This window comes from Trematomus bernacchii, unplaced genomic scaffold (assembly GCF_902827165.1).
Source record: "Trematomus bernacchii unplaced genomic scaffold, fTreBer1.1, whole genome shotgun sequence".
Classification (NCBI taxonomy): Eukaryota; Metazoa; Chordata; class Actinopteri; order Perciformes; family Nototheniidae; genus Trematomus; species Trematomus bernacchii.
Genome location: NW_022987899.1, coordinates 858,601 through 870,782, shown reverse-complemented (window position 1 = coordinate 870,782; position 12,182 = coordinate 858,601). Strand labels below are relative to the sequence as shown.

The 12,182-nt window shown below is 39.6% G+C and overlaps 1 protein-coding gene across 1 annotated transcript; it reads right to left on the bottom strand.

Moving 5' to 3' along the window:
* Positions 1 to 260: 260 nt before the first annotated feature.
* LOC117470000 (interferon-induced protein with tetratricopeptide repeats 1-like) lies at positions 261 to 7,548 on the bottom strand. Its single transcript, XM_034114508.1, has 2 exons — positions 7,294 to 7,548; positions 261 to 2,466 (listed from the first exon to the last, which is right to left on the bottom strand). The coding sequence occupies exons 1-2, from the start codon at positions 7,299 to 7,301 to the stop codon at positions 1,173 to 1,175; spliced, it is 1,302 nt and encodes a 433-aa protein (XP_033970399.1). The 5' UTR covers positions 7,302 to 7,548; the 3' UTR covers positions 261 to 1,172.
* Positions 7,549 to 12,182: the final 4,634 nt, after the last annotated feature.

Sequence of the window (12,182 nt, the reverse complement as noted above, 5' to 3'; positions counted from 1 at the left end):
CCCCTCCCGAATGATACTCCTGCACAACGGGGCCTAATCGCCAAAACTCCATTACATTCGTTCGTGTATTCCTGGCAATAAATATGTATTCTTACATCAAAACCGTCTCTCCTGATTGAACACTGACTAACCTCAACAGACACAGTCAGATAATGCCTGCTCCTATCTTTTATATTTAACCAATCAAACATTCCACAATTTCTGTATGACAACTGGATTTTCGCTGCACCTTCTAAATGAAAGATGAGTCATTCCACAAGAATTTGAAGTATTGTTTTTATTGTGAATAAACAAAAAAAAATACAGCTCTGTTACACACAATTGGTTAAAATATACCAAAAAGGGATATAGTGCATAGTATATGGAAGAGAGTTTTTAAATAAAAGTTGTCAAACAAAAGCCCAAAAGATTTTTTTTTTCTACCAAAGCCAAAGTTACTGAATGTTGTCTAAATACAAGCAGATGATGAATCTTCCTAAAAATATAGTTTTGACCTCATTTTAATCAGGAACTAGGTTTTCACAGAAAAAAACATTCAGTTTACAAATCTGTTGAAATGTCACAGTTTTTAGTACTTACTAGTATATGACATTTTTTAGCCTGAATCAAAAGACTCTCCCCACAGAGTCTTTACGGTAGTTTTATGTATCACATCATTTTCATCAGCACATAGAGTTTGACTGGAGCTTTTCATAGAAATTACATTTTCAAATCTACATTACATATTTAGCTAAAAGTTGAAAATACAAAATAAAATCCTTTTCCACTTTGGAAAGAATACAAACAAAACAATCTCACATCAGGGTCAATTCATTATTCTGGAGCTTTCAGTCCTATCACATGATCGTTAGCAGATGAACAAAACAGATTGGAGTCACATGACACTGTTCACGTTTTATCACTATTTAACATAATATCTGAAACTCAGAAAAAACTGTATTTATACCTGTATATCTTCAGTGTGCTTTATTCTAAGTTAAACAATGTGAACTCTTTGTTTAAAGTCCTTTTTTTGTTTGTTTACATCACGAAGTTCATTAAAAGAGAGTTGAGAGAGTGATGTTTATTTCACTTTTTTATGTTCTATTCTTTTTTTTTAATATTGATTTAGCAAAATAATCTGTTGCTAATGCTATATTTTCCTGGATTTCAAACCATTGCTGTTAAAAACACTACGGCTCTTGCAGGTTTTCCAGAAACTCCCTTATTTCTCCACACATTCTGTGTCTGCCTTTGTCTCTAATGTTCTCCAGAATTCTGATGCTGTTCTTACGAAAGAAGGATTGGTGCTGTATCTTTGCTGCCTCCATGTGATATCGTATTGACATGTGGCTATCCTGTTTTTGGTAATGTAAATATTTTGCGTAGCTGTTGAAAAGCACCTGTTTATCTTCAAGTTCCAGATCACTTATTAGCAGTTCCTCATATAGCTCTTCGGCTTTAGCCTCATAGTCATGTGACAGTACGTATATCGTGGCAAGGTGTATTTTCCTACAAAATGAGGAATCAGGGTAAAGAGCAATCACCTCCTGATGGAGACTGACTGCTCTGGCTAGCATGCTTTTCGTTGGGGGACTGTTAGGGCAAAGGAGCCTCTTTTGGTAGCAGAGAGCAGCACGTTTCTTCAGATAACGCTCATTTGGACGTTTCTTCAGAGCCTCTTCTGCCAAATCAATGTCCTCATCATCAGATATATATTTTCCGTAAACCCATAGCAATGGTCTTAAACCACTGTAGCTGCTGACAGGATTCCACAAAACCTTTGTGGCTAACTCACGTGCTTCATCTTCAATACTTTCTCCTCTCCTAGCACGTTGCCAAAGGTATTGAGCAGCAAGGTCCAAGTTCTCTGGATCCTGTTCTTGGGCAATTCTCATTTTCTTAAAGATGTCATCTTCCAGCCCTGTGCTGCTGCACCTATAAGCATACGTTAACGCTAAGACATGCCAGCTGTTCCACTCCACCATGTCCGGCTGCATCTCGATGGCTCTCTGGAAGTAATCTGCAACCAGGTTCATGTCGCCGTGAAACGTCATCAGCGTATAGGCTTTTTCAGCGTAGATCTCTGGGTGGAGCTCCTCCTGGGATGGAGATGGGTATTTTTTATTCAGGGCGTCGACCTTTGACAGGTAGGCCTCGCTCTCTGCTTGGTCTCCCAGGTGGTGGTGCAGCCAAGCCAGGTTCCCGTAGTTCACCACTAACCAGGGTCCCTCATCTGTGTTTTTTATCTGGCTGAAAGCCTCTGTAGCCTTGTTGAAGAAACTTTGGGCGTCTTCATTGGATCCCAGCTTGTACTGAATGAACCCCCGCAGGTTGTAGATATGACCCAGCCATTTGTTTCCATTCTCAGTACCAATGTCTATCAAGTTGTCCCTATAACGTAAAAGTAAGGACCTGCTGAGGTCAAGATCCCAGGTGAAGTGGCACTGCAGGGCCTCCAGTCTGGACACCAGTGTTTGAGCAGCACTAATAGAAAATAACACAATTAAAAATATTTTAAAACATCCTGAATAGTTTAATACAAAATCCAATCCAATCCAATCCACTTTATTTATATAGCACATTTAAAAACAACAGAGTTGATCAATGTGCTGTACATCAACAACTGTATAAAAAAACATAGCATAAATACATAAAAAACAGACAGGACATGAAACAAATGTAAAACACGAGACAATGAAACCAGATCAGAAGCCACAGACTGAATAACTCTCCTAAATGACGTAAAAACAATACAAAACACTAGTAAGATAAAAACCCAAATTTAACAGCACAAGTGTCACCTGGGGCCTCATTTATAACGCCTTGCGTAGGATTGACGTAGGAAGGTTGCTTACGTAGTACAAAGCACAAAAATAGGTACATAAATTTTCCGCCATTTTCCGATTCACAAAACATTGCGTACCGGCGAGGGAAGTGCGTACGGCACTCCCTACGCCTGTTTCCCTTGATAAATCACAATCGACTCGTAACGCCCATATTTGCCTATACATAGTCAAAGAAACGCCCATTCATTCATTCATTCTGACTGACTGCATGAAGAAGATCGCAGGAAATTACGATAGAACAGCTAAAAAAGACATCTCACACCGTGTCAGATTTTGGTTATTGTGGGGAGGTCGAGATAAATCATATTGTTTGGTGGATGCAGTTTGAACCAGAGTAGCAGCATGGAGGTCGGATCGTCACCAAAATAAATAAATAAGTGGTCCGAAAAAAGTTAATGACAAAAAAAATACACATAACCTTCCTCAGGCAGTGTGTTTGTCCCGGGGACAGGAGACACCCCCTTGATGAGAAACTGTAAGAAATGATCGGGGAATCCCTCCGGAGTGGAGTCATGACGACTGGATCTGAATTATTTTTGTTGTATTTGGTGGTTTGTGTTCCAGCTGTCGATCAGCAACTATATATCCATAATCCACCAGTTAAAGGAAATACAATGTGTTGTGTTATATTAGCTGTACAATTTACCACATATGGTGTTCTTAGTTTCCATACCTCCTGTGTTTTACGAGCGACTTATCAAGTCTTGGCAAACGGCATAAAACACGATTAAACGTGATAGTATATAAAACCATGCTCCTATCTACAACCTATAGAAATACAAAACGGCGTCAGTTTAGACGTTATTCTGTTCTCCTGCTTACCGCATCATTTATGAGAAAACATTTCATAACATTAACACAACATATTCGAGGTGGTTTTAAATAGCATATCCGTATTTATTTATTTCTCCAAGTTATGTTTTTGTGTGCACTGAGGAGTCTCAAACAGGCGTTTGTTTAATCATTTAAAGATTGGCTTTAATCAATATTTGAAAATGAATTCTTCATTATGATAAATGAGAGGTAACATTTTATTTATGGTATTATTTCCACATATTTCTCTCCATTCTTCCTTCTGCCAACGGTGTCGCAGTTTCTCGTCTCTCCCGTTTGTGTGCTTAGTGCGTACGCATGGGTTAGAGTTTGCGTGGAGGACAGCACATTTTCCCGTCAAGTTAGTATTTTATAAATCGCAAACATTGCGTAGAAACTGGCGTACGCCATTTTTTGAGCGTATATCCCTTTATAAATGAGGCCCCTGGTCTGTAAATGCAAGGGAAAAGAAATGGGTTTTTAAACGAGATTTAAAAACAGGCAGAGTTGGAGCTAGTCTAACCTGGAGGGGCAATTCGTTCCATACTTTTGGAGCTGCAACAGCAAAGGCTCTGTCTCCTCGCTGCTTTAACCTTGATTTAGGGACTACCAGAAGTAATCTGTCAGCAGACCTCAGTGTGGGTGTGTATGGTTTTAAAAGATCTGCCAGGTACGGTGGGGCTAAACCGTTTAGGGCTTTGTATGCAAACAGTACAATTTTAAATTGTATTCTAAAACTGACTGGTAGCCAGTGTAAAGAGGCGAGTACAGGCGTATTATGTTCACGCCTGCCTGTCCTTGTAAGGAGGCGTGCAGCAGCATTCTGGACCAGCTGTAGACGAGACAGGAAAGCCTTGCTTACTCCAATGTACAGAGCATTGCAGTAATCCAGTTTAGTGGATATAAAACAATGTATTACTCTCTCAAAGTCATTAAAAGAAAGGAAAGGCTTGACCTTTGCTACAATTCTTAGCTGAAAAAAGTTGGATTTTACCACAGAATTTATCTGTTTGTCTAGTTTAAAATTACGATCAATCCGTACACCCAGGTTTGTTATAATGGGTTTCACATATGGGACAAGAGAATCCAACACAGGCGGGGCATTGGGCAAAATGCCTCTGAAGTGTGCAACATTTGAATACACACTGTTTAACTAATTTAGAGGGAGAATAAAAGGAAGGAATGGAGCAAAAAACACTGAATAGGCGGATAGCAAATTATCCATTTCACTTAATCCCTGAAGATCATCATAAGTGAGGGTTGGAACGTAGAACGATTGGTAAATGGGACACTTGCCTTCGGGCTCAACTCCCCCTTCACCAACACAACATATGCATTACTGCTGCTTCTGTTTCAATCTGCCTGTCAATCTCACACTCTACTTTACCCCTTGCCCATTAGCAAACATTTGTTAACTCCTTCACTGCCTCACAACTCGGAGGGAGAATTCAACCGTTTTCTAGCATAGACCCCTGGCTTCAGACTTCAAGGTACTGACTCTCATCCTGACTGCTTCACACTCAGCTGCTAAGGGCCCAATGATTGCTGGACACCATGGTCTGCCAACAGAACCACATTGTCTCCAAATAGCAGAGACACACTTATCAGGGACCTGAATTGGACAATCTCCTTTGGCGACTGAAATTAGAAATCATGTTTATGGATATATTAAAGGTTGTCAGGGGAAATCCCTGTGGAGGCCAGAACTCAGACAGAGAGAAAACAGACGCAGCGTTCACTTTGGGTTTAAGGTGATGACTGTTTGAGATGAGAGCTCATAACTATGTTTTGTTTCTTTCTTGTTCAGCATGCAGGGACTAGAGCTTTCATTCTGTTGGGTAACCCAGAGTTGTAGAATGACAATATCCAAACCTTGCGCCTTGAAACTTTAAACCTCTAAGAAAGGAAAGAAAAGAAATATAGAATAGAAAAGGTGTAGAATGAAGAGAGGGTTTGGAAATATTTATGGGTCATTCCAGAATTGGAGGACATTTCATGTCCCCCATATAAAAAATCAAATATTCCATGCCCAAAAAGTTAAAACATGCACTTGTTGTGTTAAACATACTTGTCTTGAGACAAAATGTATATAAAGTTGTAGAAAAAGTGGTTTCAAAATATTATTTAAATTATCAAATAGCTCTCGACCACCCCCTAAAATAGCATTTTTCTCTTGACCCCCGCTTCTTGGTGACCAACTTGCATGTCAAATATAACATTTAAAATAGGGATTATTTACTTTTTTTGGTATTATTCTATTGATATATGTCTCTTGTAATGGTAAAATCAATTTGTTAAATCATAAACATATTTTAAATAACAGTAATTTTGCACAGAAGGTGTCCCTCAACATGCGTTCAACCATAGAGGTTCAACCCTGTTACCGAAACCTTTTTAGATTGGCAGAGGGAGTGAAAAAACTGTAAGTCACATGACACACAGGAAGTGACATCAGCAAGCCATGTGCTAGTGCCATGGGTAGACCAAAGATAAGTCCTCTCTTTTATTTTTCATATTTTTACAATCTTTTCAGTCTTAAAATAGTGTGGCACTCTAACCCCTAGATTCCACCGGGTCCGTCTGCGCCGCGTTACGGCTGCGCCGCGGTTTTGGTCCGGCGTCATACCCTACCAGGCGCGTTTCAGAAGCATTTCAGAAGCGGAGCGTCTTGCCTGCCGGCTCGCAGTTTTTGTTGATTTGGGCATATTTCCTGGACAGGCTACTTTGTACAGACAAAGTTAATAATAACTGTAATATTCCAGTTATAAACGACATGAATCAAAGGTGTGTTGCTGTATTTTAGTGGTAAAAAAATGCATTCATCATCATAATTATTCTATATATAGTGCCTGTAAACCGGAGGAGAACGCTGGCATTTCTCCTCCTACTTGAAAGACTACGGAGGGATAGGGTCTGCAAAATTAGTTTGTGTGTGTGTATATATATGCTATATATGCTCTGAACGTTCCAGTTCCTGCCTGCCCGACCTTACGTTACGGCTGCGCCGGGTCAACGCTTCTGGGACGCTTCTGAGCCGTAACGCGCTGCGTGTGGTGGAATAGCACCCATTGACTAGAGTGGCCGCGATCGCCGTGAGCGCCGCGGCGCAGCCGTAACGCGGCCGTAACGCGCCGCAGACGGACGCGGTGGAATCTAGGGGTAACCCACTCAACCCTGTTACTAATATTATCAGAATAAAGCACATTAGATTCAAAGTTATATTTTTTTCATTAAATATCCAAGTTTGTCCTTGCCTTGAAAGTAGCATTACATGCTACATCTAGCATTAATTCCTGAGGTAAAAGCTAAAATTAGCATTGATTTTCAACCCTGTTACTCTAATTAAAGTAACAGGGTTAATTCTTCATTGAAAAATATACATTTGATGCATTAGCTGGGCAAATCACTTTTTTGATGGTTTATTATCTGTTTTTCCTAAATACATAACAAAAAATAATGAAATAAAAGGTTCATTTTTCTAAAATGTTGGTGTCTAAATTGTCCTCCAATTCTGGAATGACCCATATATTCAGATTCATATGTTCAGATTCATACTGCTAGTACCCTTGAACTCAATAAGACATTCAATAAATCCTTATGATACTCATTATATATTCTTATAATGATATATAATTCAGAAGCAGATGCTCACCTCATCATTCAGCTGTTTCCTCAAATCAGTAGTTCTGTAAATGTTGGGATGGTTTTGCTCTTGATGCTTTGGATCAGCTGCAGTCGGTGACATGCCACTTCTGCTTTGCTGTAAATAATGAGAGATGTTGTTGAGCATGCATATTGAAATGTTCCCATTGCCAAAACGCAAATGCCAGAGGTGAGGCATTTGGCTAACAAATACTATGTTATTTTGGTCTTGTTGTACCTTCACTTTTTTTTCACACAGATAAACCAATAACAGTTAGTTAGCTAAAAAAGACATCTCACACCGTGTCAGATTTTGGTTATTGTGGGGAGGTCGAGATAAATCATATTGTTTGGTGGATGCAGTTTGAACCAGAGTAGCAGCATGGAGGTCGGATCGTCACCAAAATAAATAAATAAGTGGTCCGAAAAAAGTTAATGACAAAAAAAATACACATAACCTTCCTCAGGCAGTGTGTTTGTCCCGGGGACAGGAGACACCCCCTTGATGAGAAACTCTAAGAAATGATCGGGGAATCCCTCCGGAGTGGAGTCATGACGACTGGATCTGAATTATTTTTGTTGTATTTGGTGGTTTGTGTTCCAGCTGTCGATCAGCAACTATATATCCATAATCCACCAGTTAAAGGAAATACAATGTGTTGTGTTATATTAGCTGTACAATTTACCACATATGGTGTTCTTAGTTTCCATACCTCCTGTGTTTTACGAGCGACTTATCAAGTCTTGGCAAACGGCATAAAACACGATTAAACGTGATAGTATATAAAACCATGCTCCTATCTACAACCTATAGAAATACAAAACGGCGTCAGTTTAGACGTTATTCTGTTCTCCTGCTTACCGCATCATTTATGAGAAAACATTTCATAACATTAACACAACATATTCGAGGTGGTTTTAAATAGCATATCCGTATTTATTTATTTCTCCAAGTTATGTTTTTGTGTGCACTGAGGAGTCTCAAACAGGCGTTTGTTTAATCATTTAAAGATTGGCTTTAATCAATATTTGAAAATGAATTCTTCATTATGATAAATGAGAGGTAACATTTTATTTATGGTATTATTTCCACATATTTCTCTCCATTCTTCCTTCTGCCAACGGTGTCGCAGTTTCTCGTCTCTCCCGTTTGTGTGCTTAGTGCGTACGCATGGGTTAGAGTTTGCGTGGAGGACAGCACATTTTCCCGTCAAGTTAGTATTTTATAAATCGCAAACATTGCGTAGAAACTGGCGTACGCCATTTTTTGAGCGTATATCCCTTTATAAATGAGGCCCCTGGTCTGTAAATGCAAGGGAAAAGAAATGGGTTTTTAAACGAGATTTAAAAACAGGCAGAGTTGGAGCTAGTCTAACCTGGAGGGGCAATTCGTTCCATACTTTTGGAGCTGCAACAGCAAAGGCTCTGTCTCCTCGCTGCTTTAACCTTGATTTAGGGACTACCAGAAGTAATCTGTCAGCAGACCTCAGTGTGGGTGTGTATGGTTTTAAAAGATCTGCCAGGTACGGTGGGGCTAAACCGTTTAGGGCTTTGTATGCAAACAGTACAATTTTAAATTGTATTCTAAAACTGACTGGTAGCCAGTGTAAAGAGGCGAGTACAGGCGTATTATGTTCACGCCTGCCTGTCCTTGTAAGGAGGCGTGCAGCAGCATTCTGGACCAGCTGTAGACGAGACAGGAAAGCCTTGCTTACTCCAATGTACAGAGCATTGCAGTAATCCAGTTTAGTGGATATAAAACAATGTATTACTCTCTCAAAGTCATTAAAAGAAAGGAAAGGCTTGACCTTTGCTACAATTCTTAGCTGAAAAAAGTTGGATTTTACCACAGAATTTATCTGTTTGTCTAGTTTAAAATTACGATCAATCCGTACACCCAGGTTTGTTATAATGGGTTTCACATATGGGACAAGAGAATCCAACACAGGCGGGGCATTGGGCAAAATGCCTCTGAAGTGTGCAACATTTGAATACACACTGTTTAACTAATTTAGAGGGAGAATAAAAGGAAGGAATGGAGCAAAAAACACTGAATAGGCGGATAGCAAATTATCCATTTCACTTAATCCCTGAAGATCATCATAAGTGAGGGTTGGAACGTAGAACGATTGGTAAATGGGACACTTGCCTTCGGGCTCAACTCCCCCTTCACCAACACAACATATGCATTACTGCTGCTTCTGTTTCAATCTGCCTGTCAATCTCACACTCTACTTTACCCCTTGCCCATTAGCAAACATTTGTTAACTCCTTCACTGCCTCACAACTCGGAGGGAGAATTCAACCGTTTTCTAGCATAGACCCCTGGCTTCAGACTTCAAGGTACTGACTCTCATCCTGACTGCTTCACACTCAGCTGCTAAGGGCCCAATGATTGCTGGACACCATGGTCTGCCAACAGAACCACATTGTCTCCAAATAGCAGAGACACACTTATCAGGGACCTGAATTGGACAATCTCCTTTGGCGACTGAAATTAGAAATCATGTTTATGGATATATTAAAGGTTGTCAGGGGAAATCCCTGTGGAGGCCAGAACTCAGACAGAGAGAAAACAGACGCAGCGTTCACTTTGGGTTTAAGGTGATGACTGTTTGAGATGAGAGCTCATAACTATGTTTTGTTTCTTTCTTGTTCAGCATGCAGGGACTAGAGCTTTCATTCTGTTGGGTAACCCAGAGTTGTAGAATGACAATATCCAAACCTTGCGCCTTGAAACTTTAAACCTCTAAGAAAGGAAAGAAAAGAAATATAGAATAGAAAAGGTGTAGAATGAAGAGAGGGTTTGGAAATATTTATGGGTCATTCCAGAATTGGAGGACATTTCATGTCCCCCATATAAAAAAATCAAATATTCCATGCCCAAAAAGTTAAAACATGCACTTGTTGTGTTAAACATACTTGTCTTGAGACAAAATGTATATAAAGTTGTAGAAAAAGTGGTTTCAAAATATTATTTAAATTATCAAATAGCTCTCGACCACCCCCTAAAATAGCATTTTTCTCTTGACCCCGCTTCTTGGTGACCAACTTGCATGTCAAATATAACATTTAAAATAGGGATTATTTACTTTTTTTGGTATTATTCTATTGATATATGTCTCTTGTAATGGTAAAATCAATTTGTTAAATCATAAACATATTTTAAATAACAGTAATTTTGCACAGAAGGTGTCCCTCAACATGCGTTCAACCATAGAGGTTCAACCCTGTTACCGAAACCTTTTTAGATTGGCAGAGGGAGTGAAAAAACTGTAAGTCACATGACACACAGGAAGTGACATCAGCAAGCCATGTGCTAGTGCCATGGGTAGACCAAAGATAAGTCCTCTCTTTTATTTTTCATATTTTTACAATCTTTTCAGTCTTAAAATAGTGTGGCACTCTAACCCCTAGATTCCACCGGGTCCGTCTGCGCCGCGTTACGGCTGCGCCGCGGTTTTGGTCCGGCGTCATACCCTACCAGGCGCGTTTCAGAAGCATTTCAGAAGCGGAGCGTCTTGCCTGCCGGCTCGCAGTTTTTGTTGATTTGGGCATATTTCCTGGACAGGCTACTTTGTACAGACAAAGTTAATAATAACTGTAATATTCCAGTTATAAACGACATGAATCAAAGGTGTGTTGCTGTATTTTAGTGGTAAAAAAATGCATTCATCATCATAATTATTCTATATATATAATTTACACAGTGCCTGTAAACCGGAGGAGAACGCTGGCATTTCTCCTCCTACTTGAAAGACTACGGAGGGATAGGGTCTGCAAAATTAGTTTGTGTGTGTGTATATATATGCTATATATGCTCTGAACGTTCCACTTCCTGCCTGCCCGACCTTACGTTACGGCTGCGCCGGGTCAACGCTTCTGGGACGCTTCTGAGCCGTAACGCGCTGCGTGTGGTGGAATAGCACCCATTGACTAGAGTGGCCGCGATCGCCGTGAGCGCCGCGGCGCAGCCGTAACGCGGCCGTAACGCGCCGCAGACGGACGCGGTGGAATCTAGGGGTAACCCACTCAACCCTGTTACTAATATTATCAGAATAAAGCACATTAGATTCAAAGTTATATTTTTTTCATTAAATATCCAAGTTTGTCCTTGCCTTGAAAGTAGCATTACATGCTACATCTAGCATTAATTCCTGAGGTAAAAGCTAAAATTAGCATTGATTTTCAACCCTGTTACTCTAATTAAAGTAACAGGGTTAATTCTTCATTGAAAAATATACATTTGATGCATTAGCTGGGCAAATCACTTTTTTGATGGTTTATTATCTGTTTTTCCTAAATACATAACAAAAAATAATGAAATAAAAGGTTCATTTTTCTAAAATGTTGGTGTCTAAATTGTCCTCCAATTCTGGAATGACCCATATATTCAGATTCATATGTTCAGATTCATACTGCTAGTACCCTTGAACTCAATAAGACATTCAATAAATCCTTATGATACTCATTATATATTCTTATAATGATATATAATTCAGAAGCAGATGCTCACCTCATCATTCAGCTGTTTCCTCAAATCAGTAGTTCTGTAAATGTTGGGATGGTTTTGCTCTTGATGCTTTGGATCAGCTGCAGTCGGTGACATGCCACTTCTGCTTTGCTGTAAATAATGAGAGATGTTGTTGAGCATGCATATTGAAATGTTCCCATTGCCAAAACGCAAATGCCAGAGGTGAGGCATTTGGCTAACAAATACTATGTTATTTTGGTCTTGTTGTACCTTCACTTTTTTTTCACACAGATAAACCAATAACAGTTAAGACATCAAAGCTTGTCAAATTATGGTATGGAGTTTACAGCACACCAGTATGTAAAAAATAATAAGTGAATGTATAGTTAATGCTAATATATACTTCCTGTCTCTGTTTTCCCTCC